General features: G+C 43.9%; 1 protein-coding gene across 1 annotated transcript in view; it reads left to right on the forward strand.

Moving 5' to 3' along the window:
• Window positions 1-6,341, forward strand: part of ENDOD1 (endonuclease domain containing 1) — a 30,943-nt gene extending 24,602 nt beyond the window's left edge. Inside the window, exon 2 of the mRNA XM_081238787.1 lies at window positions 2,130-6,341. Coding sequence (XP_081094913.1) covers window positions 2,130-3,332 — 1,203 coding nt within the window. The 3' untranslated portion in view covers window positions 3,333-6,341. The remainder of the gene's footprint in view (window positions 1-2,129) is intronic.
• Window positions 6,342-24,961: the final 18,620 nt, after the last annotated feature.

The raw sequence follows: 24,961 nt of genomic DNA on the forward strand, positions 1-24,961 counted from the left end.
AGCTGCTCCGCTGCACTGTGGGATCCTCCCGGACTGGGGCATGAACCCGCGTCCCCCGCAGCATCAGGCGGACTCTCAACCACTGCGCCACCAGGGAAGCCCCCAGGAGTATTTCTAATTCTAAGACTGGGGGAAAGGACAGAACAACCTTGAAGGGTGAGGCTATGGCTTACTTCACCGTTAGACTTCAGTGAATAGTCTTGCTTTCATAACAACTTGCTCATCTGTTGCCCTGCTAACCCTACACATACATGCATGAGCATGCCTACATTTGCCATTGCAGAGCTGGAGAAATGCAGGGTTGGTTGCCCTCCCGACAGGAGGTGCAACAATCACATGACCTTGACTCCCTTGGGTTTAGAGACAGGTTTAGCAAGTCTAAACCTAGGGAATCAATCAGTAAGAATTTACTTATTTTAATTCGTTTCTTTTTTGTTTTTTCCTTGTGAAAATAACATATAAATAATTTGTGGGTTGATGTGGGTAGGAGAGGTACAGGGAGAGAAACAAGAAAATAGAGGGGAAAAAAAAGTATCACCTTCACCCTCGGGAGTCAAACAACCATTGTGGACGTTTTCATGTGTTTCCTTCCAAGGTTTTTTCATGCCTATTTTTAGAATTTAAAAAAAATTGTTATCATTTAATTTTATAATCTGCCTTTTCCTTTCAACATTATAGCACATATTTCCCCATTATTACAAGTGCTTTTTAATGACTTTGAGATATTTCTTTAATGGATATAACACTATTTATTTAACTGTTCCCAGTTTTTGAAAGTGTAGGTTGATTCAACTTCCTGCTATTATAAATACTGCATTGATGGCCCTCTCAGATTAACAAGAGTGCCTTGAGATTCTAGTAGGTGTCAGTCCTTGACTGGGTCCTATATACAGGGTCCCTGGTGTCAAGGAATTTACAGTCTAGTTTGGGAGCAAAAAATAGAGTTCTAGGTTAACCCTGAGCTCCTTCCTTTCATCTTTTCAGATTGGCAAAGTGAAAGTATGTATTATACTGCTGAATTTAAAAAGAAAAGAAAAAACAAACAGAACCAAGAGGGATGTATATATTGATCATTATTGATATGTAACACATAGCTAGATTGGCCTGGACAGAAAATGCATTGCTAATGATAGCAAATATTATGAGGAGATGAAATTCGAAGAGAAGTTGGTCTAATTTTAGCTTGGCCTGAGAAGTATCTAATAACTGACAATAATCTATACATTTTCCCCTGTTTGATTTATTTATTTATTTTTAAACTTTATTTATTTTTTAATTTATTTATTTTTGGCTGCATTGGGTCTTCGTTGCTGCGTGTGGGCTTTCTCTAGTTGTGGCGAGTGGGGGCTACTCTTCATTGCGGTGCATGGGCTTCTCATTGCGGTGGCTTCTCTTGTTCCGGAGCACAGGCTCTAGGTGTGCAGGCTCAGTAATTGTGGCTCACGGGCTCTAGAGCACAGGCTCAGTAGTTGTGGCGCACGGGCTTAGTTGCTCCGCAGCATGTGGGATCTTCCCGGACCAAGGCTCGAACCCGTGTCCCCTGCATTGGCAGGCAGATTCTTAACCACTGCGCCACCAGGGAAGCCCCCCCCACCGCATTTGATTTAAGTGCTCTGATTAGAGTTGAATGTTTTTCGTATATCCCAAAGTATGGAAATTTCATTTAAGAATATGTTCTTTAAATTGCAGCTAACATTGGTGGCTGACTATCTGAATTACAGTTATGATTTTTATGGGCCTGCTGAGATTTACTTTTCCCCTTGTTTTCATTTTTTAAATCGATTTGAATCTCATGGAAAAATATTCCCAAAAAGGGCTATGAAATTTATAAAGCCACAGCAGACTGAAAACCAATGTCCTGATGGTGTATTTGTGAGTGTGTGATGGGGTATTACTGCAGGGCAGGAGTGGAGTGTACACAGAGAGTGAAATAGGAAACAGCCTATTTGAAAGATGCTTTCAGACACCAGGACTGTGGGATATTAGAATGAAGTGTGTGTACACTTCCAAACCTAAGCCTTGCAAGTGTTGGTGTGATAGGGCCTTTGCTCGAGTCTTGGCAGAATGATCCAAGGACACCCTGTCTGCTGTGAACAGGGACGCATCTCAACCTCGCTTTCTTCTTTCAGATTGATGACCCCGACAGCAGCCTTGAGGAGGTGATGGATGAGGCTGATGCCGTCAGCTCTGTGAACAATCTTGGAAGCAAGCAAGCCTTGCATGCAGATTACCTGGGTTCTGATTACCAGACAGGACAGCTGTACCCGTTCTCCCTCAGCAGTGACCCCGACACGGCCACATTCACTCTCACAAATGCAGCTCCAATGACCCCATCCTTCCAGAAACGGTGGTATGTGAATCTCAACAGCCTAATGGACCGGGCCCTGAGCCCACAGTGTGGCAGTGGGGAAGAGCTCTACATCATCGCAGGTGCCGTGCCCTCAGACCTCAAGGTCAAAGACAAAGTGACCATCCCGGAGTTTGTTTGGCTGGCAGCCTGTTGTGCTGTCCCTGGAGGAGGCTGGGCCATGGGCTTTGTCAAGCACACCGGGGACCGGGAGGTCGTAGAAGATGTGATGGTGAAAGAACTTGAGAAACTGCTTCCATTCAAGCCTCAGCTGTTCCAGAACAACTGTGGGGAAAGTGAACAAGACACAGAGAAGATGAAAAAAATCCTGGAAATGGTCAACCAAGTCCAGGATGAGGAGCGGAGGGTAGACTCTGAAGGGGACTCTGGGACCCTCTCCAGCACAAGGAGTCCCAGGTCCACTCTGCTGCCTCCAGAGGCATCTGGGGAAAGGAGTAGCCTTTTGGGAAAACTCTTGGGCTTCACTGCTACCCCATTCATCAAGCTTTGCCAATTAATTTATTTCCTTGCAGTCAGAATCCTGAAGTACCTTGTATATTTCCTGTGGTATGTCACCAAACAGGTGACTCATGGTCTAGAAATTTGTCTTTACCGCCTGGGGTCAGCCACCGTCTCCTACTTCTTGGCCATTGGGGAGGAGTTGGCCAGCATTCCCTGGAAGGTACTCAAAGTCATGGTCAGGATCACCAGGGCCATTCTCCGGATCCTTTGTTGCCTGCTGAAGGTTGTTTGCCGTATCGTGGGCATCCCTGTCCGAGTCCTTGTGGATGTGGCTACTTTTCCTGTGTACACCATAGGCGCAGTTCCAATTGTGTGCAGGGACATTGCAATGGGCCTTGGTGGCATCATCTCTCTGTTCTTTGACACTGCTTTTGGCACCATGGGTGGCCTGTTTCAGGTCATTTTTACTGTGGGCAAGCAGATTGGCTACAAGATTACTTTTGACAATCCTGGGGAGTTATAGAAAAAAAAAAACTGAGTGCCCAGTCACAGTGAATTTGATTTTTTTTAATAGAGAAAGCTGGAATATTTTGCCTATATAATGGGTTTCTGTTCACTGTCAATTATTGTAATATTTTGGCCTTTGGTGGGGGGTGCTGCCTGTTTTTGCAAAGGAAGATGATACAATTTTGACTTCACCCAAGAGAAGTGTTCAAGGTGAGATTATGTGTAGGTCGCCTGCTGTGATGTGGGTGAACTTCCAAGCCGTCACCTTCAGTTATTCACTCTGATACAGGTGACCATGTGAGAGACTCCGGTGTTCATTTGTGATAATTAAAAATTACAGGAAAGGAGGACAACTTTAAACCAAAGGCTTTCCAAGAAAAGTAGAAAGGAGTCTTGTTCCTTCTATTACTCTCTGAGACTTAAGGCAAAACTGATATAAATATTCCTGACCAAGTTGTTATCATTTTGCTTCTTTTTCTCCCCAACTCAGCTGACTTGGTGAGGTAAAGACATGTTTCCCTATTGAAATAACTTTCTTAGGACACAGAATCTGCTATATCCCTTAGCTTTCCATGGCTCCCAAGGACCTGTAAGGTTGTTTTGTTTTCTTTCTTCAAAGTTGAATTTTGCTGCATTTTTCCTTTTAGGTAATGATAAGCATTTTATGGCAAACGTGGCATAACAAATTCTGAATGCAAGGACTAAGATTATTTGCCCCTTGAATGCTATAGTACAGTCCCCCCAGGTAAAAAAAAAAGGGAGTGCATAGGTCAGACCCCTGCTCTGAGTAGGTGCTGTAGGTCCGAGGGTATCCTTAGCCAAGCTTGGATTAACTTGACATATATTAACTCTCTGGCTGAGAAGACAGAGCTCAAAGACCTACATGTTAAGCTAATATGAAAATTCATATTATGCAACATACTAGATCATTCTTTCTTACACTTCAAACAAGTACCCAATACCAAAAGTAGAAAGTAGTAAAACACTCTGACTTCTGTCCTTAAATGATTGCTTTGGTATAAAGGTATAAAAAAGAGCCCCCAAATAAAAACTCTTCTGGCCATCTTGGAAAAAGAAAAATCCATATACCTATATATAAGTTTACATATGGATAACCCTGATTCAGAATCATTATCTCAGGAAATTATTTTTTAGTGTGTTTGAGGCTAGAAAACATAACTCTCCCATTAATTCAAGTTCTTTGTGAGAGCTAATCCCCAATTTTTTGATTAAGCACTTGTCATTTTAAATCTTGCACTGAAAATGATTAACAGGAAGAAGCTGAAGCTCCCAGACTTTGCTCTGCCTTCCACAACTAAGATGGAATCACCTGGATTTTTCTGAGTTTTCTAAAGAATTGCTGTGGGGTATAATAGAAAAGGAACAAGGGTAAACTACTGATTTTGGGATTGCAGGCCACCATGCATCTGAAAGTTTGATGCAGAAACTTGGGGTCCAGAAAGGCAACAAGGAGAGAAGGGTGGGTCAACCATTTGCATCAAGTTGGTGGACAAGAAATGTGAGTGTAATAAGAGTTACATTTTGTAGAAAAATAATTGAATTGGACCCAGAGTGGAAGAGCAGCCAGCAAGCTGCCATCCTGATCAGTTTGTGATGCAAGGTAAGGTAGTATGACACCAGACTGCGAACGTGTCATAGGGAGCTATGCACCAGTTTACCTAAGACTCTTAAGCAGTATTTTACCAACACTTCTGTTAGTGAGTATAAAAATCTGTATTCGGGCTTTCCTTCATTTTAGCAGCATGAAAGTACATGAGGAGCAAGGGTTTGCCTTGGTACTGATGGGTCTAGAATCCTGCTGGATGAAAGAAAGGGAATTTCAGAAGGGACCAGTGAGATGGTCTGACCAAAGCCTCATTTGATGAGGAAGCTGAGGCCTGATGCTAGCTGATGGCATATCAGGAGCCAAGGTCTTCTGCATATGTCCCATCACACCTGGGATGTCAGATCTGTGGTCCAGCTGCCTCCCTGGACCAGGGCAGAGTTTTCTCCATCATCCATCAAACAGACTAGGCTCTGATGAATCAAATGGGTTTGGCCTATATGATGAAACAGCTAGCCATCCATGCATACCATCATGCTTACTGCCTCTCATGGACTCGATATCCCCTCAGAGTACTTATTTGCATACTGAAAGACCCAAAGAGGGCATCCATGGTAGCTTGAGTCCCTTGGCACCATGGAAGGAGCAAGGTATTTGAACTGCTGCTTGAGAACCATTTGAAAATGTCTTCCTTTTCAGTTCCAGTTGTTTAGCATCTTATTTATTTATTATGGTGTGTCCTTTTTTGAAATCTGGAAAAGAGAAAAATATCCCTAAGTTTAAGTGGCTGAGACCCTTTGTTCTGGACCACTGGTATTGGCTGTGCCTCTGGTTCACTGGCTCCGGCAGGTGGCTGGACTGCTGGCCTGTTCCCAGTGATCTACTTTGGGCTTTTGGGTGAGAGTTTGGGTTGATGAGCCCCATCTCTGGCTTGAAGATTTTTCTGTGGCTCCATTATATTCTTAGGCCTTTGGGGACGTCAGCCAACTCTTCATCACTATGGAGATTTTCTAGTCTGGATCAGACATGTCTTTGGACACTTTTCTTTTCCATTGTGCCTTTTGAGTGTTTGCTTCTCCGCATCAGCACTTGCCCCTAAATGCAGACGACGGTGTCAGGAGAAGGAACTAGAGTGAAACACTGGTCATTCATTGAGTCATTCATCCATCAAACGTGTATTTGAACAGCAAAGTTGCAGAGGTCGACGATACATGGACCCCATGTTTGAGGAGTTCAAACATCTAGTGGTGAGGACATGGTGCAGTTGATCCATGTACCACATCATCGTAAGCCTGCAATGGTACTAGCAGCATGAGCCCTGAAGCACAGCAGGAAAAACCACGAAACCGTGGACATTGGGGAATCCTTTACAGAGGGTGTGACAAAAGTCAATTTGACATTTTAAAGCTATGTACAGTGCTGTGCATCTTACAATGCTCAATAAAGTAATTGTTGACAATGCATCAGCCATTCTGGAAAATATCTAAAGGGGGAGAATCCTGATGGTTGTAATGAGGTTTGGGGGGTTATCTGTGATGTTAATTTTTTTCCCATTTTCTTCTTGATCGACATTAACTCAAGCTTTTTCCACTCCCATCTGGATTTTTTTTTAAATTTTGAATCATATGTGAGAAAACACGAGAAGGTTAGATCAGTGAAACAAGCCCTGGAACTTCTTTTCCATGTTGTTTCTCTGAAAAGCTATTTGGGACATGAAATATTTGGAGCACCCAGGGCTTATTGCTTCACTGACTCTGAATCACATAGCAAGTTATAGAAACACTCTGATTTGTTTATTCATTAGGAAACCCCCCCCAGTGTGAGAAATGACAAGCAGTCTCTGGAGGGAGGTGGTCCTCTCTGGGGCCTTTATTAGGGCACCCAACCCTGGGGTGGAGGTGGCGAGAATTCTTGGCTGCCTTCCCAGTGTGGTCAGGGTCTTATGTGTGATTCTGTGTCTTGTTCAGCATTTCACCTAAACTCGTCACACAGTACGAGCTTTTCAAAATGTTACACTATGAGCCATATAGTGTGGACTCCTTGACCTTTATAAATGGGTTCTCAGACAGAATTCTCATTGTCTCTTTCTGTTGTTATTTACTCCCAGATTATGGCTTGATTTCTAATAATTACACTCCAAACCTATTGCTTTTAAGCTTAAATTTCAACAAAGAAAGCACTCATGACCACTTGTCCTCATTGATTGTATGCAGTGAGTAGGAGTTCACAGAGATGCTCTTAGGAGGGGATCAAGGTCACTCCTGGAGGCTGTGTTGCCTAATGGTTAAGAGCGCAGGCTCTGGAGTCCAAATGACTTAGGCTTGAATCCTGGCTTCGCTGCTTAACAACCATGTGATATTGGACAAGTTACCACCCAAAGCTTTAGCTTCCTTGTCTATGCAATGGGGCTAATTATTAGTACCTACCTCAGAGGGTTGTTTTGACAATTCAATGAGTTAATGAAGATAAAACATTTATCCCCATGCCTGTCACATGGTGAGTGCCCAGTAACTGTTAATTGTTGTCGATATAGCTATTGGTCATAATATCCATACATCTTGGATGAAATGATGAAGTTGCCTTAGACCTCAGAATGTTTCTAGATCAGAGCTGGAAGGGTTAAAGTATGGTCTGGGAGTTGAGGTTATGAATGAAAATGAAGGAATCCAGAGCTTCATCAGTTGTGTCAAGATACCTGAAGAGACAGGTGACGGCTGGACCTAGAGTCTAGAGAAAGGAGATTCTGAGAACAGGAACTCTGCATGTTTTTTAGCATCTATTCAGGAAGGGAGGCATGAACATTTCTGGTCTGTCTCTGGAGTAGAGAAGCATTTCCCCTCCAGACCCTTCCTTGCTAAGTCCATAGTTTTATAACAGACTCAGCTTCCCAAGAAGCTTGGAAGAGAGTTAACTAGACAGAGCATGTACACATTAGCGGCTGAAAAGGATGAAGACCCTCCCTGTACATAGTCAATACTATTTATTCTTCAGCCTCTTATGAGTTAAGGCATTATGAATTAGTGCCCGAAGACTAACTGATCCTGGAGTATTGATTAGATAGAATTTCTGGGCCCTCATAGTTAATCCTTAGACCTTGCACTAGAATGACCACCCTCCTTCCTCCACCAACTCGCTCTCACCAGGTACAGCCTCCAAGAGGCCCTGCCTGTCAGTCTCAGTGCCATCCTTGGGTGATTTCATCCCATCCAAAGCAGATGCCGACAACACATTCGTACTTTGGAGGCTTGAGTAGGATATAAAACTGCATGCTCTCTCTGAAGATGGCATACCTTTCAAAAATGAGATTATTTTTATAAAGAAGAATCTATACTAATCAAATGAACCAAAAGATAATTTTGATATTAAGAAATTATAAGAGGTCTACTTATTCTCTGTGTCCTAACTTGGCCCACTTAATGGATCACTCTGGTTCAAACATTAAACTTAGAAGCGTCATGCTGGCAGATGCCCAGAGCTTGTGGACTTAGCTCCTGAACCACCCTTTTCACTGGCAAGTTCCACCCCTCTTCTTGACCACTTTGCCAGGTATCTTTTCATCCCTCTGCCTCCTGCTGTAACTGATGCACATATTAGGTACCTTCCGAGTTTCTAAGATTTGACCCTTCAGGACCAGTCTTGCTTCATTTTATCTTGATCTAGTTACATCCCCAGAGAGATCACTTTTCCAACCAGAGCGCCTTCCGATGGACAGTTCCTCGGGCAGCCCTAGCCAGGAGGGGTCCTCATGGGCACTTACACAACCTGAAGGCTCCTGGGCAGTGGGAGAGGTTCATGAGGGTAACAAAAGGGCTTTGGCTCATGCAACAACCCAGAGCTAAACTTATATGAGTCTAACTGGCCTGACACCCTTCTCCAGGGAAGACCTGTGAACCTGAGCCAAAGGGCTGGTGTACACTTGTTTACTCTATAAGTAAGAGGAGAAGAATGTGTGATGTATAGTGGAACCTTGTACAGAATAAATAATAGCTTTGAGAAATAAAAAAAGTATAGAAAATATAGAAAACTGTAATTCATGCTTAATGAAAAGGGCTTTGAGAGTAAAATAATTTGGTGGTGGTTGGGATAAGGTGATACCTAGAGATGTTTCAAACCAGCTCTCATTAAGATTCTCATATATGTCTATAAGTCCTTCCTAAATACAAGTATAAGTTTGGACACTCCTTGCCCATCTAAACAAGTTTATTGGTTTTTTTTTCATCTGAAGGTGGCAGACTCACCTACATAGAACCCTAGACTTTGCAGAAGTACTTTCATCTGCAGGGATTCATCTGATCTTCCCAAACATTGCATACACTGGAGTATTGACAGGTGTACCCACAGTCGTCTAGACTTTGACAGCTGGAGTCTAGAGTTCCTTAGGGAGTATTTCTTTCTCTTTTGGATAGGAAAGAGCACACTTGCTAAGATGGAACAATATTCAGTTAAAAAAAAAAGTTTGTTAGGTTTATTTATTTATTTACTTTTTTTTTTTGGCGGTACGCGGGCCTCTCACTGTTGTGGCCTCTCCCGTTGTGGAGCACAGGCTCCGGATGCGCAGGCTCAGCGGCCATGGCTCACGGTCCCAGCCGCTCCGCGGCATGTGGGATCTTCCCGGACTGGGGCACGAACTCGTGTCCCCTGCATCGGCAGGCGGACTCTCAACCACTGCGCCACCAGGGAAGCCCTATTTATTTACTTTTTACTTTATGGGTGCAGAGAGAAGTTCCATCCAGTACTGTGTGGATCAGTGCTACTCTGATTTGGAACATCACTATCTAGAACCATCCTGAAGACTCCATGTTATAGGAGAGGTCATGTCCTAACAAGAGCTTCCAGGATTTCAGGCATCTTTGGAAGAAAAACAAGGAGCTCAAGATCAAATTTGCCCTGAATTCTGCACTTCAGTGCTTCTACAAAGAGTTACGGTATAGGGCTTGGGGTTGGTTTTGTTTGTTGTTTGTTTGTAAGCCTGCACTCTGGATTCTGTAGACCCGGGTTCAACTTTTAGTTCTCCTACGACACTTTTGGGAAAGTCTCCAAACTCCTGTGAAATTTAATTCCTTATCTGTAAAATGTGGATAATAAAAATATCTTATGTAAGAACCAAATGAGAGGAATTCCCTGGTGGTCCAGGGGTTAGGACTCAGTGCTTTCACTGCCGAGGGCCGGGATTTAATCCCTGGTCCGGGAACTAAGATCCTTGCAAGCCGCAAGGCGAGGACAAAAAAAAGAAAAGAAAAATCAAAAGAATCAAATGAGACAATATGCTTTGTAAACTATAAAGTACAACAGAAATATAAAGATTTATTATTATAGAAGGCTCCAGGTTTGGTTCTTTTTCTGAAAAATCAGTGCATAATTCTTTTTTTAAAAAGGTGAGTAGACACAAATGAAAATTAAAGCAGTTATCCATAAAGTGTTCATGGCTTAGCCAAAACTTGGGTTTGACGGTAAGCATTGTACACTATGCCCTGAAAAGGCTCTGAACTTCAGGTCCTCAGAATTCTGCCTCTTGTCTAACCTTAAGTCCTATGTTCTTCTTCTTTTTTTTTAATTTACTTATTTTATTTATTTATTTTTGGCTGTGTTGGGTCTTCGTTGCTGTGCGGGGGCTTTCCCTAGTTGCCGTGAGCGGGGGCTACTCTTCATTGCAGTGCGTGGGCTTCTTAGTGCAGTGGCTTCTCTTGTGGCAGAGCATGCACGGGCTTCAGTCGTTGTGGCATGTGGCTCAGTAGTTGTGGCTCTCAGGCTCTAGAGCACAGGCTAATTAGTTGTGGCACAGGGGCTTAGTTGCTCCGTGGCATGTGGGATCTTCCTGGAGCAGGGCTTGAACCCGTGTCCCCTGCATTGGCAGGCAGATTCTTAACCACTGCACCACCAGGGAAGCCCAAGTCCCATCTTCTTAAAGTCAGTGAAATCCATCTTCAGTAGACTGCTCTGCACTCACCTCATGCCTGTTTGCTTTCCTCCCGTATGAATCAGCCGAGTCCCTGAAATATTAGGCATTAAAAAGACACCATATGAGTAATAAATAATAAGAGCTGAACAAGAAATGGGTGCCAGAGAGTGAAAAGTCCCAGGGGAGTCTCTTAGAACCGGCGGAAACACCCAGACCTCCCCTGGCAGCCTGCCAATGGGAGGCCAGCACGGGCCTGCCACTGAGTCACTGTCCCCAAGAACACCAGACAGCAGCTCCTGGGATTATGATTCTGGAGGTTGTCTCAAGTCTCTGATTCCCCAAGCTATTTGTTAATGAGGCATATCCAGGTGTATCCTGTTCATGGTATTTAGATGGAAGCTTCCAGGAAAGTGAAAGTTCCAGGAGTGAGGAATCAGCAGGCTGGTCAAAGGGGAGGGTGCCCCTGGGACCCAGGAGATCTGAGTTTACTTCCTGTGAGTCACGGCGCCTTTTCTGGATGCCATGGCAGGACCGTCTTTAAGATCTTGCCAAATTGCAGGTAATAAATCTTTGCTTTTCAACAAGTACTTTCACATTAATGAGTCACAGAGATTAAGTTTTATCAGTTTCCCTCTCCTATTTGAGGGTTCCCCAAAAGTCGGAGAAATCTCCTGGGACATTATTGGGACGACAGCGAACATCATCAACGTCGTCATCATTATCACCGTCATCAGTTCTTCCCCGACTTGCAAAATTGATGAGCGGGGTTACCCTGAGGTGGCAGCCAACCTGCGAGCATTTAAGAAATGTCGTGGGCTTCCCTGGTGGCGCAGTGGTTGAGAGTCCGCCTGCCGATGCAGGGGACACGGGTTCGTGCCCCGGTCCGGGAGGATCCCACGTGCCACGGAGCGGCTGGGCCCGTGAGCCATGGCCGCTGAGCCTGCGCGTCCGGAGCCTGTGCTCCGCAACGGGAGAGGCCACAGCAGTGAGAGGCCCTCGTACCGCAAAAAAAAAAAAAAAAAGAAATGTCGTAACACTCATGCTCCCAAATAACCGCCCTGCCCCCACCCCCAGCAGCCTGCAGTATTGCCAGAAATCTCCCCCCCTTGGCTCCCTTCCCTTAGGCTGTCTCTTTCCTATGAAAATACAAAGAGCAGCCCATTGTGTTGATACTAACAACTTAGAATAAATGATCCTATGAACTCCTTCCCACTGGCTGGATCAACTCCCGTAGGCAGTAATTGTTTTGCTAGGTGAGAGGCATGGTGGGAAGCACTGTGCTGAGAGGGTCAGGAAGTGCCTTAGACCAGCTTCCCACGGGGCTGGAGCCTGGCCTAGGCGAGCCCTGTATTGTGAGGGCTAGGGACAAATTGAGGTGTCCTCTAAGATCTTAGAAATAATGCCAACAGATTGCTCTCTACTTGTCAAATAAAAGATCAGTCCATAATAGATCAAAGTAGAAATATACACCTGAAAGAAGGCTCATCACCTGTGCTAGTTAATGGTGAACAACCAGCTTGCTGAGGGAAAAAAAAGACCCTGATTTGTAATGTTTGCCAATTTCTCTGATATAAACACCCTCACCATGCCTGATTTCCAGCTGCCAGTGTAACACCACTGAAAGCAGAGTGGGGAAGAGCACAGTCTGCTCTCCGGAGCTGGCCACACACACCACAACTCCAGAATCCAACTGAGGGCATTACTACATGTATAGAAAAAGTGTTTCCAGCACAAAAGGAGGTGCTCAGTCATCGTATGGCAGGGAAAGAAAATTCGCCGAGACAGACACTGACTATGCCCAGATGGGTACTCTCCAGGAGAGAACAAGGCTTGGAAATTTGAACTTTGGATATTTCCAAATCCAAAGACTACATCACCTGCCCTGCAAAATGAATGCATCATTATTTTTGGCTCAACGCCATTAAACTTCGACCTACCTAACACCTCCTATTCTATCCCATTCCCACCAAGAAACTTTTGATTGTGACCTGGCTTCGGATGATGGTTTGCCTCCAAGGCGAGTGTACACCGCACACAGACTTCAACCCCCCTCGACAATGCTTTATTTCAGCAAAGTTTTTACAAAGTGGCTTTGAATTCTGTTTCGATTTCCTGTGTAGCTTAAGAACATAATGCATTAAGATGCTGATGGAAGTGTTCCAGTCTACAAATCAGTTCTGTTTTTCAGTGTAAATTAATAAAATATCATAGTGGTGTCCCACTCAATCTCTCATGTGTCCTAGGGTAAATCCCTTTCTAAAAGCCCATCACTTCTGGAAGCTCATTAGAGCCCACATCTGAGCTTTCAAATATGAGAAAATACCTTAGGTGCGGTGTCCAAACCAACATGGAGAATTCTACACAGCCCTGGTTAGCTTCCCCTGAAATGCCATGGCCACCTCTCCATCTCCTTCCTCAAGACTCACTTCTTAGCACTGTATCCTCTCTCCATGAATCAGATATCATGAGGATGTATTGAAAATCAGTGAAAACTCATTTTCTGCCATTGTACTTCAAGATGGCAAAATGCATTTGTCAGGATCCTTTCGCTGCATGCAACAGAAACCTCTTTGAAGCTAGCCCAGTCCCAAATTTACTGGATCATGTAACAGAAGCTTGGAGAGGGTCTTTTGATATCTGGGACTCACATGATGACCAAATTCTATCACACTATGTTGTCCTTATTCTCCCCTAGAGTAGATGGTCTTTCTTTGTACAGCATGGAGCACGGTCACAGGCAGCTCTGGATATTCATCCTTATGGCCACATACCTAGAGAGCATGGTCACAGGCAGCTCTGGATATTCATCTTTATGGCCACATATCTAGAGAGGGAAGGAAGCTTCTCTGTTAGCTCTAGCTAGGAGAATCCCCAGAGAGTTATTTTTTTCTTTTTATTTTTTTTGCCCAGTTGGGTACATTCTTTCTTGGGCCAATCACTGTGGCCAGGAAGACATGATAAGATGATTGACCCAGTCTGGGTCATGAACCGTGTGATGTTGGTGGTACTTGTCATAAGAAAGATGAAGGAGGGGGTGTAGGACAGACACCTACAAGAGACCCACATGGACTGACTCACAGCTTGATTTAAGACAGAGTGATGCCCTTTCAATATATAAGGTCCCTTTCAATATATAAGGTACGTTGTGATTTATCTAAAGTCCTTTCACATTTATCAGTGGACATCTGAACCACACCTATTTTGATTTCTGACTTCTCTTAAAAAATAGAAGCTCTGGTAACTGGGCCAGCATTTTTCTGAGGCCATAATCATCTAGAGCTGATTCGACAGTTTGTCATGAACCCCATTTTTTCTTGCTCACCTCTCTGAACCACTTTGCTCATTTAAGTTACTTGCTTTAGCTCCTAGAGCCACCTGGGTTTGCTAATCCGTAACATCATCTCATTTCATTTATATTTATCCTGTGAGCACTAATTATCCAAATTGTACAGATTTTAAACCAAGAGTCAGAGATTCAACTGACTTTCCTAGAATAACACAGTTAGAAGGTGAGATTCAGAACCTAGATCTTAGATTTAAGGTTGTACAGGTTGTGCACTGCACTTTGTGTCTCTGTGAATGGAGTCCTCTAGAGTTGTGTAGTTAACACTATATGTGGAAGCCCTAAGACTATTTTCCCTTTCATTTCACCACAGTTATAATACTGTCAAATATTTGGTTAAAAGAAGTCAATTGTCAATTCCTTCAAATGTTTATTATAGAACAAATCCTCAGATGACTAAGAGAAATGATGAATGATCAGCTTGGAACAAAGACCAGCAAGTCTTGACATGGATAGATGCTTCATCCGACTTATGGAAATGATGCAGTTAAGTCTGCAATGAAGAACTTGCTCCCTAATGGCCATAATTGTGTTAAGGGTGATTTCTCTGTCTTGTAATTTCCCTTACTTTACAAGTAATCCAATCTCTCCCCAGATTTCAGTTTCCACATAATTAAAATGAGAGATTTGTACTCAATTTTTCAGAAAGACAGTAGTGCTTAATCCCAACTGAACATTAGAATCATCAGGGACCTTTTATTTACTTTTAACAGATGCTTAGGTCCCATCCCTAAAGATTTGAACAGAAACTTGACCAAAAAAGATATACATATATTGTGATTTCCCTGGTGGTGCTGTGGTTAAGAATCCACCTGCCAATGCAAGGGACACGGGTTCCAGCCCTGGTCCAGGAAGACCCCACATGCCGCGGAGCAGCTCAGCCTGTGCGCCACAACTACTGAGCCCGCAATCCTAGAGCCTGTGCTCTGCAACAAGAGAAGCCACCACAATGAGAAGCCCGCGCACCTCAACGAAGAGTAGCCCCCGCTTGCCGCAACTAGAGAAAGCCCGCGCACAGCAACAGAGACCCAACGCAGCCAAAAATAAATAAATAAATAAATAAATTAATTAATTAATTAATTTAAAAAAGATCTACCTATGTCAAAAAAGGAAAAAAGCACGTGAAATATGCTCTCAACATCATTAGTCATTATAGAAATTCAAATTAAAATCACAATGAAATGTATTATACACCCACACCCACAAGAATGGTGAGGATGTAGGGCAACTGGAACTCTCATTAACTGTTGATGGAAATGTAAACTGGGACAAGCACTTGCAAAACTGTTTGGCAACATCTTAAAATGTTAAACATATGCCCACTGTATGATTCAATCACTCCACTCCTAAATATTTACCCAAGAGAAAAGAAAACATACATCCATACGAAGACTTGTACATGGGTGTTCAGAGCAGCTTTGTTTATAATAGTCCCAAACTGGAAATAACTCAAATGTCCAGTGACAGGTGAATAGATAAAGAAATTGAGGTATATCCACACAAAGGAATGGAATACTACTCAGGAGTGAAAGGGAATTGACACACAACCACATGGGTAGATCTCAAAATAATTCTGAGTTAATGAAGCCAGACCGAAGAAAAAGAAAATACCATATGATTACATGTGCATACAATTCTTGAAAATGGAAACTAATCTATAGCAACAGAAAGCAGACAAACATCTGCCTGGTGGTGGGATGGGGGAGGATTACAAAGGGCATGAGGAAACTTTAGGTGGTGATGTCTGTGTTCATTATCTTGATTGTGGTGATGTATACTTATGCTGACAAATTGTTTATTATATACCCATAAGATAATGTATACAATACAATGTATATCAATACAACTACAAAAATACTGATACCTGGATCTCAGGTGCAAGATTCTGATTGAACTGGTCTAGGCGTAGGTATTTATTGAAAACTTCATATACAATTCTGTTGTACAGCCAGGGTTGGTTTTATGATTTTAGGTCATTACAGTTGTCCTGTGCCAGGTACTTTGAGAGAGTCCTTCCCTACTTTGTGGACTAGAGCAGAAAGGAATGGTCCCACCAGAGCTGATTCTCATCCAAAAGGATGCAAAGTGCTCAAATCCATTGCCTCAGTGCCCAGGGGTCAGGTCTGGCTGCTTGGAAGCTGGAGCTACCTTGGACTTGCACAGAATAGAAACATCCCTTCACCCCCAATGTTTATCCGTCTCCTCCAGGCAGCCTGATGCCTTCTTGTGACTTCCTTTCCTTTCAAAGCTGCCTTGGGTAAGAATGTTGATGATATTTAACGTAGATAAAGAGGTCAGTTGGGAGGGCTTGTATGTGTAGGAACAGTGTGATTTGCCCCAGCAAGCTGCCTTCTAGTAACACCTGTCAGTACAACCCTGGGCAGGATGAGAGGCTGATACCAGATGCTTAGGCTTCAAAGCTAAGGCAGCAAAGTGTGGATCCAGAATCCCAGGAAGCAGAGGAGAAATGCCCCCCATCCCGATGCTCCCAGTGATGGCAGTGAAACGTGGCCAGTGGCATAGACCAGCAAACATGGCAGTCAGGGACTCTAACTAGGGAGATGCAGTTTTTGCCAAGGCTCTTTCTACTCAGCCCAGAGACACAGTGAGAAAGATATTGCTTTAAGTCCCATTCTATTCTATATTTATTATTAGTTTGGGAAAGTCATTTAACCTCTTTTTGCCTCACCTATAAAATGGAGATAACAAGGTCTTTCTCATTTACTTCCACAGAGATATTGTGGGGATCAAATAAGAACATGGATGTGATCATGCCTTATAAACACAAAGGGATGATTATTTACATGGTTATCTCATGTTTTATAGAACGGAGAAGCAAAGGCATAGACTCAATTGGTAGGAAACTGGATAAACCTGAGGAATGACATCACTGCAGTTTCCAGAAACTAGATTTGCTGTGTACATAACATGCTGGTACTGAAATCATAACATAACAATAATAGCTAAAATTCATTGAACACTTACACTCTAGACATTCTGCTGAAGTGCGCATCTGTATTTTACAAAGGAATTTTACAAAGGAAGGCACTGAGGATTAGGGAGGTTAACACCTTGTCCAAGGTCACACAGCCAGGAGTGAACTTGGGTCTTGACATGCCACAATCCAGCTTCAGAGCCCATAGTTATAACCAGCTAAGCTTTCTCCTCCAAAGGGATGTCTCTCTGCTCAGTATTTTAGTAAATGTCTTATGTACCCTCTGCAGACATTCTCTCTCAATGCCAAATCAGGCAGGACTTTGCCAGGAATCAGGAGACAATGGGTCTTTGTTCTAGAATTTTCTGTGCTATCTGGAGATGAGACTGGATGTTTGTGATAGGGTTTTCAAAACAAATATTTTCCCTCAGCATCTGAAAATAAGCCTAATGAAATAAGATTAGGATTTTCAGATAGGTTGTAAAGTGTAGGGTGATCTGCCTTTAGAGTTTCTGGTTAATATTCATCTGTTGAACACTTCATGTCCTCTAGGCTGTTTGTTAGGCATGGAGGGTAGACCAAAAATACAACTGTGTATTTGTACACCTTACAGTACAAGTTGGTCAGGGAGAGGGGGAGAAGACTGATAAATGTAATATGGCAGACAAACAGCAAACATCCTTAGTATGTACATATTACAAAAATGCCTAAGAAGAACATTGTTGCCAAAGTTTCATTGTTATATAAAGTCACAGTTTGGGCTTCCCCGGTGGTGCAGTAGTTAAGAATCTGCCTGTCAATGCAGGGGACACGGGTTCGAGCCCTGGTCTGGGAAGATCCTACATGCTGCGAAGCAACTAAGCCCATACACCACAAGTACCGAACCTGTGCTCTGGAGCCCACGAGCCACAACTACTAAGCCTGCAAGCCACAACTACTGAAGCCCATGCACCTAGAGCCCGTGCTCCTGAACAAGAGAAGCCACCACAATGAGAAGCTCACGCACTTCAATGAAGAGTAACCCGCGCTCGCGGCAGCTAGAGAAAGCCCGCTTTCAGCAACGAAGACCCAACACAGCCAAAAATAAATAAATAAAATAAATTTAAAAAAAATAAATGAAGTCACAGTTTATCTTTTTGTAAGGAATGAGTTTATAGACAGGCACATTAGGAATGCAATCTTTCCCAAATGACATCTTTCACTGATATGTATTTTTACTGCCAAATTTTTTAAATGGGTAAAGGATTTCAAAATAACATAAGTTCCCATTTTGAGAAGGGAAATGATTTTATAATGCAAAATTATTACCAAAAAACTTATCTTTAAGAGGGGACGCAGATTTACAAATGCCTTCAGCCACTCTGACTAGAGGTGAGGCTGTAGAACAGGGGGGTCTGCCCATTTCATCCCCCATGGGGACAGGTGCTTAATTAACTCTGGCCTTCCCTGAGCAATTCCAGCCACTACATCTGAGTTCTTTGATTTCAAAAGACTGTGAAGAGTCATCTACAGGCAAACCAAGATTGAGTAGTGCTGATCATAAGAACTGAGGGGACCCTGAAAATATTAGAGCTGCGTTCCATCAAAGAGAGGATGTGCCCAGGTAGCCTTGGGGAATCTCATAGCCTTGCCAGTTTGCAGCACAATGGTCCAGATGGAAAATTTAGAGAAATCTCGGAGAAAATCCAATCTTCCTTTGAGAAGGACGAAGGATTTTGGCTCAACTGCTAGCCCATGCTGCCTCCTAAGCCCCTCTTGCTGCCTTCAGCCTGTTTAACCTGCCCAGAAACTGTCCTCTGAGTCTTCCAGTGCCTTGGTCTGCAGGAATAAAATTGAGTCACATGAGGAATCCATCCTTAAGGAACTCATGGTCAGGTTGACCCTCTGATCTGTCAGTTCATCAAGTGCCCTTGCCTCCCAGCTTGTGTACTTACGTGTTCCCAGAACAATGTGATCCTGGAGAATTATTCATTTATTACCAGCTAGTATTGTGTTGTAAGTGAGAAAATAGATGAAAAGCACTTGGCCCACTGATGGGCACATAGAAGGTGCTTCCAAAACAGCCTCTGTTACAGCAGCAGTGTTGTGAGCAATCGTGTCTTCCTTCCTAACTCCACGGCAGGCCGTGGAGGCCAGGTGTGAAGTCCAGCTTCGGATTTCTGGTACTGTTGCAAGCGCTCGCATGCCAAAGCTCCAGAGCCATGTTCTTCCTGGGAGAGGGGTTTCATGCTGCTCCATGCAGAGCTCCAACTTCCAAGCTGTTGGGGTGAACCAAGAAGATAAGGAAGGTGATCTGACCATCAACACACATCTCTCACCAGGACACTTACATTAGGACTGAACCACAGAATCACTCATTTAGAGAAACTAGATATTCTGTAGGCACTCCTCCAAACGCTAACGTTATGTAAGGGCACACTATTGCTTTCTTTGCAAGGTAAAGTAAAAACAACTTTATGGGGTTGGCTTAGACTGAGTCAGTGAAAAGAGTAAAGAAGAAATCAACTTTCAATAATGAGCAACTATGTCCACCACCCCTATCCACTCCTACTGAGGGAGGTAGTGTTTTAATGAAAATGCACTGAACGGTGAAGAAACTCTAGGACCTCTTTAGATTTAATTACTGAAAAATGTAAACAGATCTTATCCCTGAAAATGATTGTATTCCTAACCCTCATCACACAAATATTCTTTCTCTTGAATGAGTATCCCAGTCAATTGGACGATGACCTAATATCTAGTCAGGCATAGCTGGATGTAGGTAAACACTGTGATCATGGCTAAACATTTTTTAAATTGGAGTAGAGTTGATGCACAATGTTGTGTTAATTTCTGCTGTACAGCAAAGTGATTCAGTTATACATATATATGCATTCTTTTTTAAAATATTCTTTTCCATTATGGTTTATCACAGGATATTGAATAAAGTTCCCTGTGCTATACAGTCGGACCTTGTTTTTTATCCATTCTATATATAATAGCTTACATCTGCTAATCCTAAAATGCTACTCCATCCCTCCCCCAATACCCTCCCCCTTGGCAACCACAAATCTGTTCTCTATATCCCTGAGTCTGTTTCTGTTTCTGGATCACGGCTAAACTTGACCCCATTATATGCATTGCTTAACAAAATAGAGGTGATCCTCTTAGGGACTTCCTGGAGTGTTTCCTGAAGCCCTGAGGCTCCGAGTGGAGCCCCACCCTGCTGCATTTCCCTCAGGGCTCTTTAGAAGATCACCTTGCTCTGGGACTTAACACCCTCTGGTGTGGTTTCTCCTCCTTGCCCATTAAAGCTCAGGAGCCTGACATGCTACTACCCTGGGCAGGGCTCTACCACTCTCAGCAGTCATGCATTTGAAGTGTCACTTTTACCTAAGAGATCTTTGCAATCTTTCAGTTGCAAGTGTTGCAAAAAGCAGCTGAAGCTTGGCAGGGCCAGTGGGAGGAAGATGAAGGTTGTGCACCATGATGTGAGTTGATCATGATGTGAGCTATCTTTACCACTAAACCGGGAAAGGAGAAAGAGGAAGATGATGGAGACTTGCTTGAGGGGTATGAGACAGATGGGAAAACAGATGGAGGCCTTTTGGGACCAATGCCAAATGGAAGCTAGAATGAAGGTCTGATTTTTCATAGGCTTTCTTGTCCTGACTCCGTGGATCCATCTCTCTCTAGCAGGGATGCAATGATTTCCCCAATCCTTCTCATTCTAGGAGGGCTCAGCAAAATATCTCAGACCCATTTCACTCAAGGGGCGTCCATCATGATCCTCCAGACACATCGCAGTCTAAGAGGGCTCTTGACTCCTCAGAAACAATGCAAACTAGGAGAACATATCAACATTCCCCAGATGCAGCTCTTCCTAGGACAGCTCATCATGACTTCCCAGATCGATCTCTGTCCAGGAAGACCTGTCATACTGACCAGACACACCTCAATCCAGGAGGGCTTTTGACTCCTCAGACACTTCTTTTCAACCCAGGAGGATCTGTCATGATTCCCCAGTTTTGGCTTTTCATGTCCATTACTTCCTGCCCCAAACCAAAAGAAGTAGTGAGATACTAGAAAGAGCCTCCAGCAAGTCTTTTCCACTTTGGACAAGCTGAGGACTCTTTCATCAGTCATTTTCAAAGGACAGTAAATATAAATATAATTTAGACTCTCTTCTCCATGAAAAAAAAAAAAGCAAGCAAAATCCTATTCTGGAAGTAAGAAGCTTCATGACTTCAAAGTCTCTTTTCCCAGCCATAGGGAATTTCAGATAAACTTTAACTGGAAGTTATGGCTTGGGATCTACTTCCCACCGGAATGAAAGCAGGGTGGCCTCTGACTCAGATCTTTGTTGTAGGATAGACCTTGACCATGGAGCTTTGATTCTGACTCCAAAGGAAACAGGAGACCAGCTTTTCTGTTTCAGACCTGACCTCACTCATTCTGGACGGGTCAACCTCCTGGAAATAAGGCTGGGTACAGGCTTTCTGGGGCTCAAACAGACTTGGTATTAACTGACACACAGTGAGAATCATAGACCCTTAGGAAGTGAGATGAAGTAATCATGGAGTTTGAAGATGAATTCTAAAATGCCAAAGCCATATTTTAAGATAAACCCAATCAGATGAGGAACTTGAAACTGGTTTGTAGCAAAGGAGAAAAGCAGAGAAGATTGGGAGTCTGCCAAGTGGGGTAAGGAGCCTGAACAACAGAATGTAGAGGAAACAATGATGGAGATGCAGATGCCACTGGAATGTTACTTGGATTGGATGCTTAGGGAAAAACGGGGAGATCTATGGCCAAATTCATTGAGAATAATACGCCCAAGGAGAACATGAAAAATAAAGGGAAGCCTTGTGGTAGTGGCCTGGCACCTCCTCCCAACAGATTTGAAATCTGGCCTGGATATCACAGGATGGAGTAGACAGATCCAGTAGTTTTGAACTAAAGCATTTTTCAGATTTGTAAGCAAGAAGGTAGTGGAAAAACTTGCCGGTAAGAGGAGTGTTGAGGATATGTAACTCTTGTGACTGAGGGTATGGTCATAGGGGTGTAGAGGCCCAGCTGCTGCATCTGCCTCAGCTAACAATCGGGGTTCCCCCAGACCAGCAACAATTTATTGGACACCAACTCTGATCCTAGAAGAACTTGGGACTGGAGTTCTAACTAGGGGCACCCTCAGCTTCTCAGATATTTCAATATAGAGGAAACACTAATTTTTCAATACTCTTAGGACCTCGAGAGTTTGTTATGGTTAGGGTTTTTCTCTCTTTTACTTTTCTTAATTAAACAAATGCACATTTATTAGAGAAAAAAATCACAAAGGCCCTCAGCTTGAGCTTCTGGCATCAATGAGGGGTAGAGTCAAGACCACAGTTTGGGGTTGTCCTCCTCCTCTGAGAACAAGCAGCAGCACAGAGATCATATCTGGAAGTTGGCTGTAAAGATCAGTGACATTAAACAAGATTCCACATTTTAGGAACAATAACTTGGGCTCATATGAATGCAAGTCTACCTGACCCTTTATAGCAAGGAGGTGAGTTACCTAATACATAAGGGAAAAGCAAACCAAATTGATACAGAGATCAGCCAAGGGGTCTGCAGCTCAGCCAGTGCTGGACAAGGTCAAGGTGATGAAGAAGTCAATGAAAATCAGCCCTTTGGGCTATAAAATAACCACGCAGAGAAGGTTAACGGTGGATTGCAGAGCCTCCTTCTCTTCCAGATTGACTATCTAGAGCTTGCCAAGGGCACCATGCCCTGCCGTTGCTTCATTTTGCTAAGGAACAGAGGATTGAACCCCCAGATGGGTACTGGAAGTACCCACTGATAAGGTCTCACAAGACAATCACCTTCGAGATGTTGAGCAGAGAGGATGACCAGGAAAGGTTTGGACACACTGGAACTATTTTCCCTTCACTTCCACTTTAAGAGGGAGCAGCCACCACTGGCCCTCCTGGTATGAAGGGGCCCTGATTCTACTGATAGTTTTTCCCCTTGGCCAACACTGCTCTGATTTTTTGCCCCCAACCTGGTACCCCCTGGCTACTCTGTTACCTCTGCAGCTCCCTGGATCTAATCCTGACACCAGGAATCCACCACCAACTTCTAGGTCTATTCCCAGCTCCCAGGTGCATCCTTCATCTGCTGGTGTCCACATCTAGGTCCAGAAATCCATCCGCCAAACACTGCAGTTCACTCCCAGGCCCCAGAGGTCCACCAGCTTCTGGGGTTTATTCCGCTGCTTCTGGGGGTCACCCCAGCATCTTCAAGTGCATCCCACTGACCCCAGACTGCACAGTGATTCCCAACTCTCTAAGGAGGAGGTCCCCACTCACCTCTGAAGAAGGAAACGTTCCTCCCCCTCTTCCTAATGAAAAGCTCTGCCCTTTCCCCACCAAGTTTTCACTCTGTTCTGATTTCCTGTATTTTCCTCCATAGGAAAGTTTTGGTCATTTTGTGGAGGAGACTGCATTATCTCCAGAGCTGGTGATACAGATTCTAACCGCGCCCCCCACCCCATGATATGAAGACACTGTAGCAACAAAAAAAATAAACAAATTGCTAAATAAAAGAGCCCTGTGCTATGTTTCATGTAAACAACCATGCAGGGAAACACTCATACAAACAAGTGATTACATTTTCAAATAAGGAGGAAGAGAATGAGCAGAGAAGGGGTCTGACTTATATGAAGGGGAAACTATAAAGAAATGAAGCAAATGTTGGTCTATTCATGCCCAGGGCTCCTGCTCCCCATACCTGTGAGGTGTGGGCGGGGCTCTCAGCAGGTGAGTTAGGCTGGGAAGAAAAGGCCCAGCTCAGTGGCTGTGTGTTCTGTCCTGGTGGGTTATACAGTGTTCTCTTCCTGTTTCTCAAGAGAAGACAATAGCGTTCTCAGATGTGCCACAGAACTTATACTTATCATTTAAAATAAAAATTCTAACCCGTAGATTTGTGTAAAGCTCATGGTTTGTGAAACATTTTTTAAAGGTAATTTTAAGAAGCCATAAAACAGGGCTGTGTGTGGGAAACAGTGACAGCTCATAAACTGTAGCAGCTATTAATTACCTGGCTGGAATGAACTCAAAGTGAACTTTTTCAGGGTTTTCAGAAACTGGTTTCACCTGCCTGTTAAAACCCCAGCCTATTAAAAACTTAGACTCACTTGAAGCTTGAGAATGCAGCTTATGCTGGTAATTTTCCCTGCTGTCTTTGTTTGAAATCAACTTGAATTAAAGGAATTTTTGGCATATTTCTGAACCCACACATAACAGGATGCAGTTTTGTTTGTTTTTGTTGTCTTTTGTTTTCTCCCCTCCTTCTCTTCTCCCTTCTCCTCCCCTCCTCCTCCCCCTCCCCCTCCTTTTCCTCCTCCCCTCCCCCTCCCCTCCCCCTCCTCTTCCCCCTCCCCTCCCCCTCCTCCTCCCCTCCTCCCCTCCTCCTCCTCCCCCTCCTCCTCCCCCTCCTCCCCCTCCTCCTCCCCCTCCTCCCCCTCCTCCTCCTCCTTTCTTCCTGGTTGCTCTAGGAGCTGCGGCCCCAACAATGAACAGGACCCAGGTACTACCCTCAAAGAGCCCATGCTGGTGTTCACGTGCCCTTGATGAGGGTCAGCATGAGCAGAGGTGGGTAAGTGGATGTGTAAACAGTCAACTTCAGGATATGGAGCAAGAAGGCAAAGAGCCTGAGAACTGCCATTCAAACTACAGGTTGATACACAGAAAATACAGCAGCAGGAGCCAGTGCACAGGGAGGTGAAATCACCAGAGCTGGCCGACAATGGAATGATTCACCCCATTCAATGCTGGGGCATGTGTCCCTCTTCTCCGCAGATGGTACACTGTGCAGAAACTGTCCACGTGTTTGCCTCTGGCCCTGGACTGAGTCTTAGGCATCTTTGTGTTTGATTTCCCAGC

Source organism: Mesoplodon bidens, assembly GCF_964165515.1.
Source record: "Mesoplodon bidens genome assembly, chromosome: 7".
NCBI classification, from domain to species: domain Eukaryota; kingdom Metazoa; phylum Chordata; class Mammalia; order Artiodactyla; family Ziphiidae; genus Mesoplodon; species Mesoplodon bidens.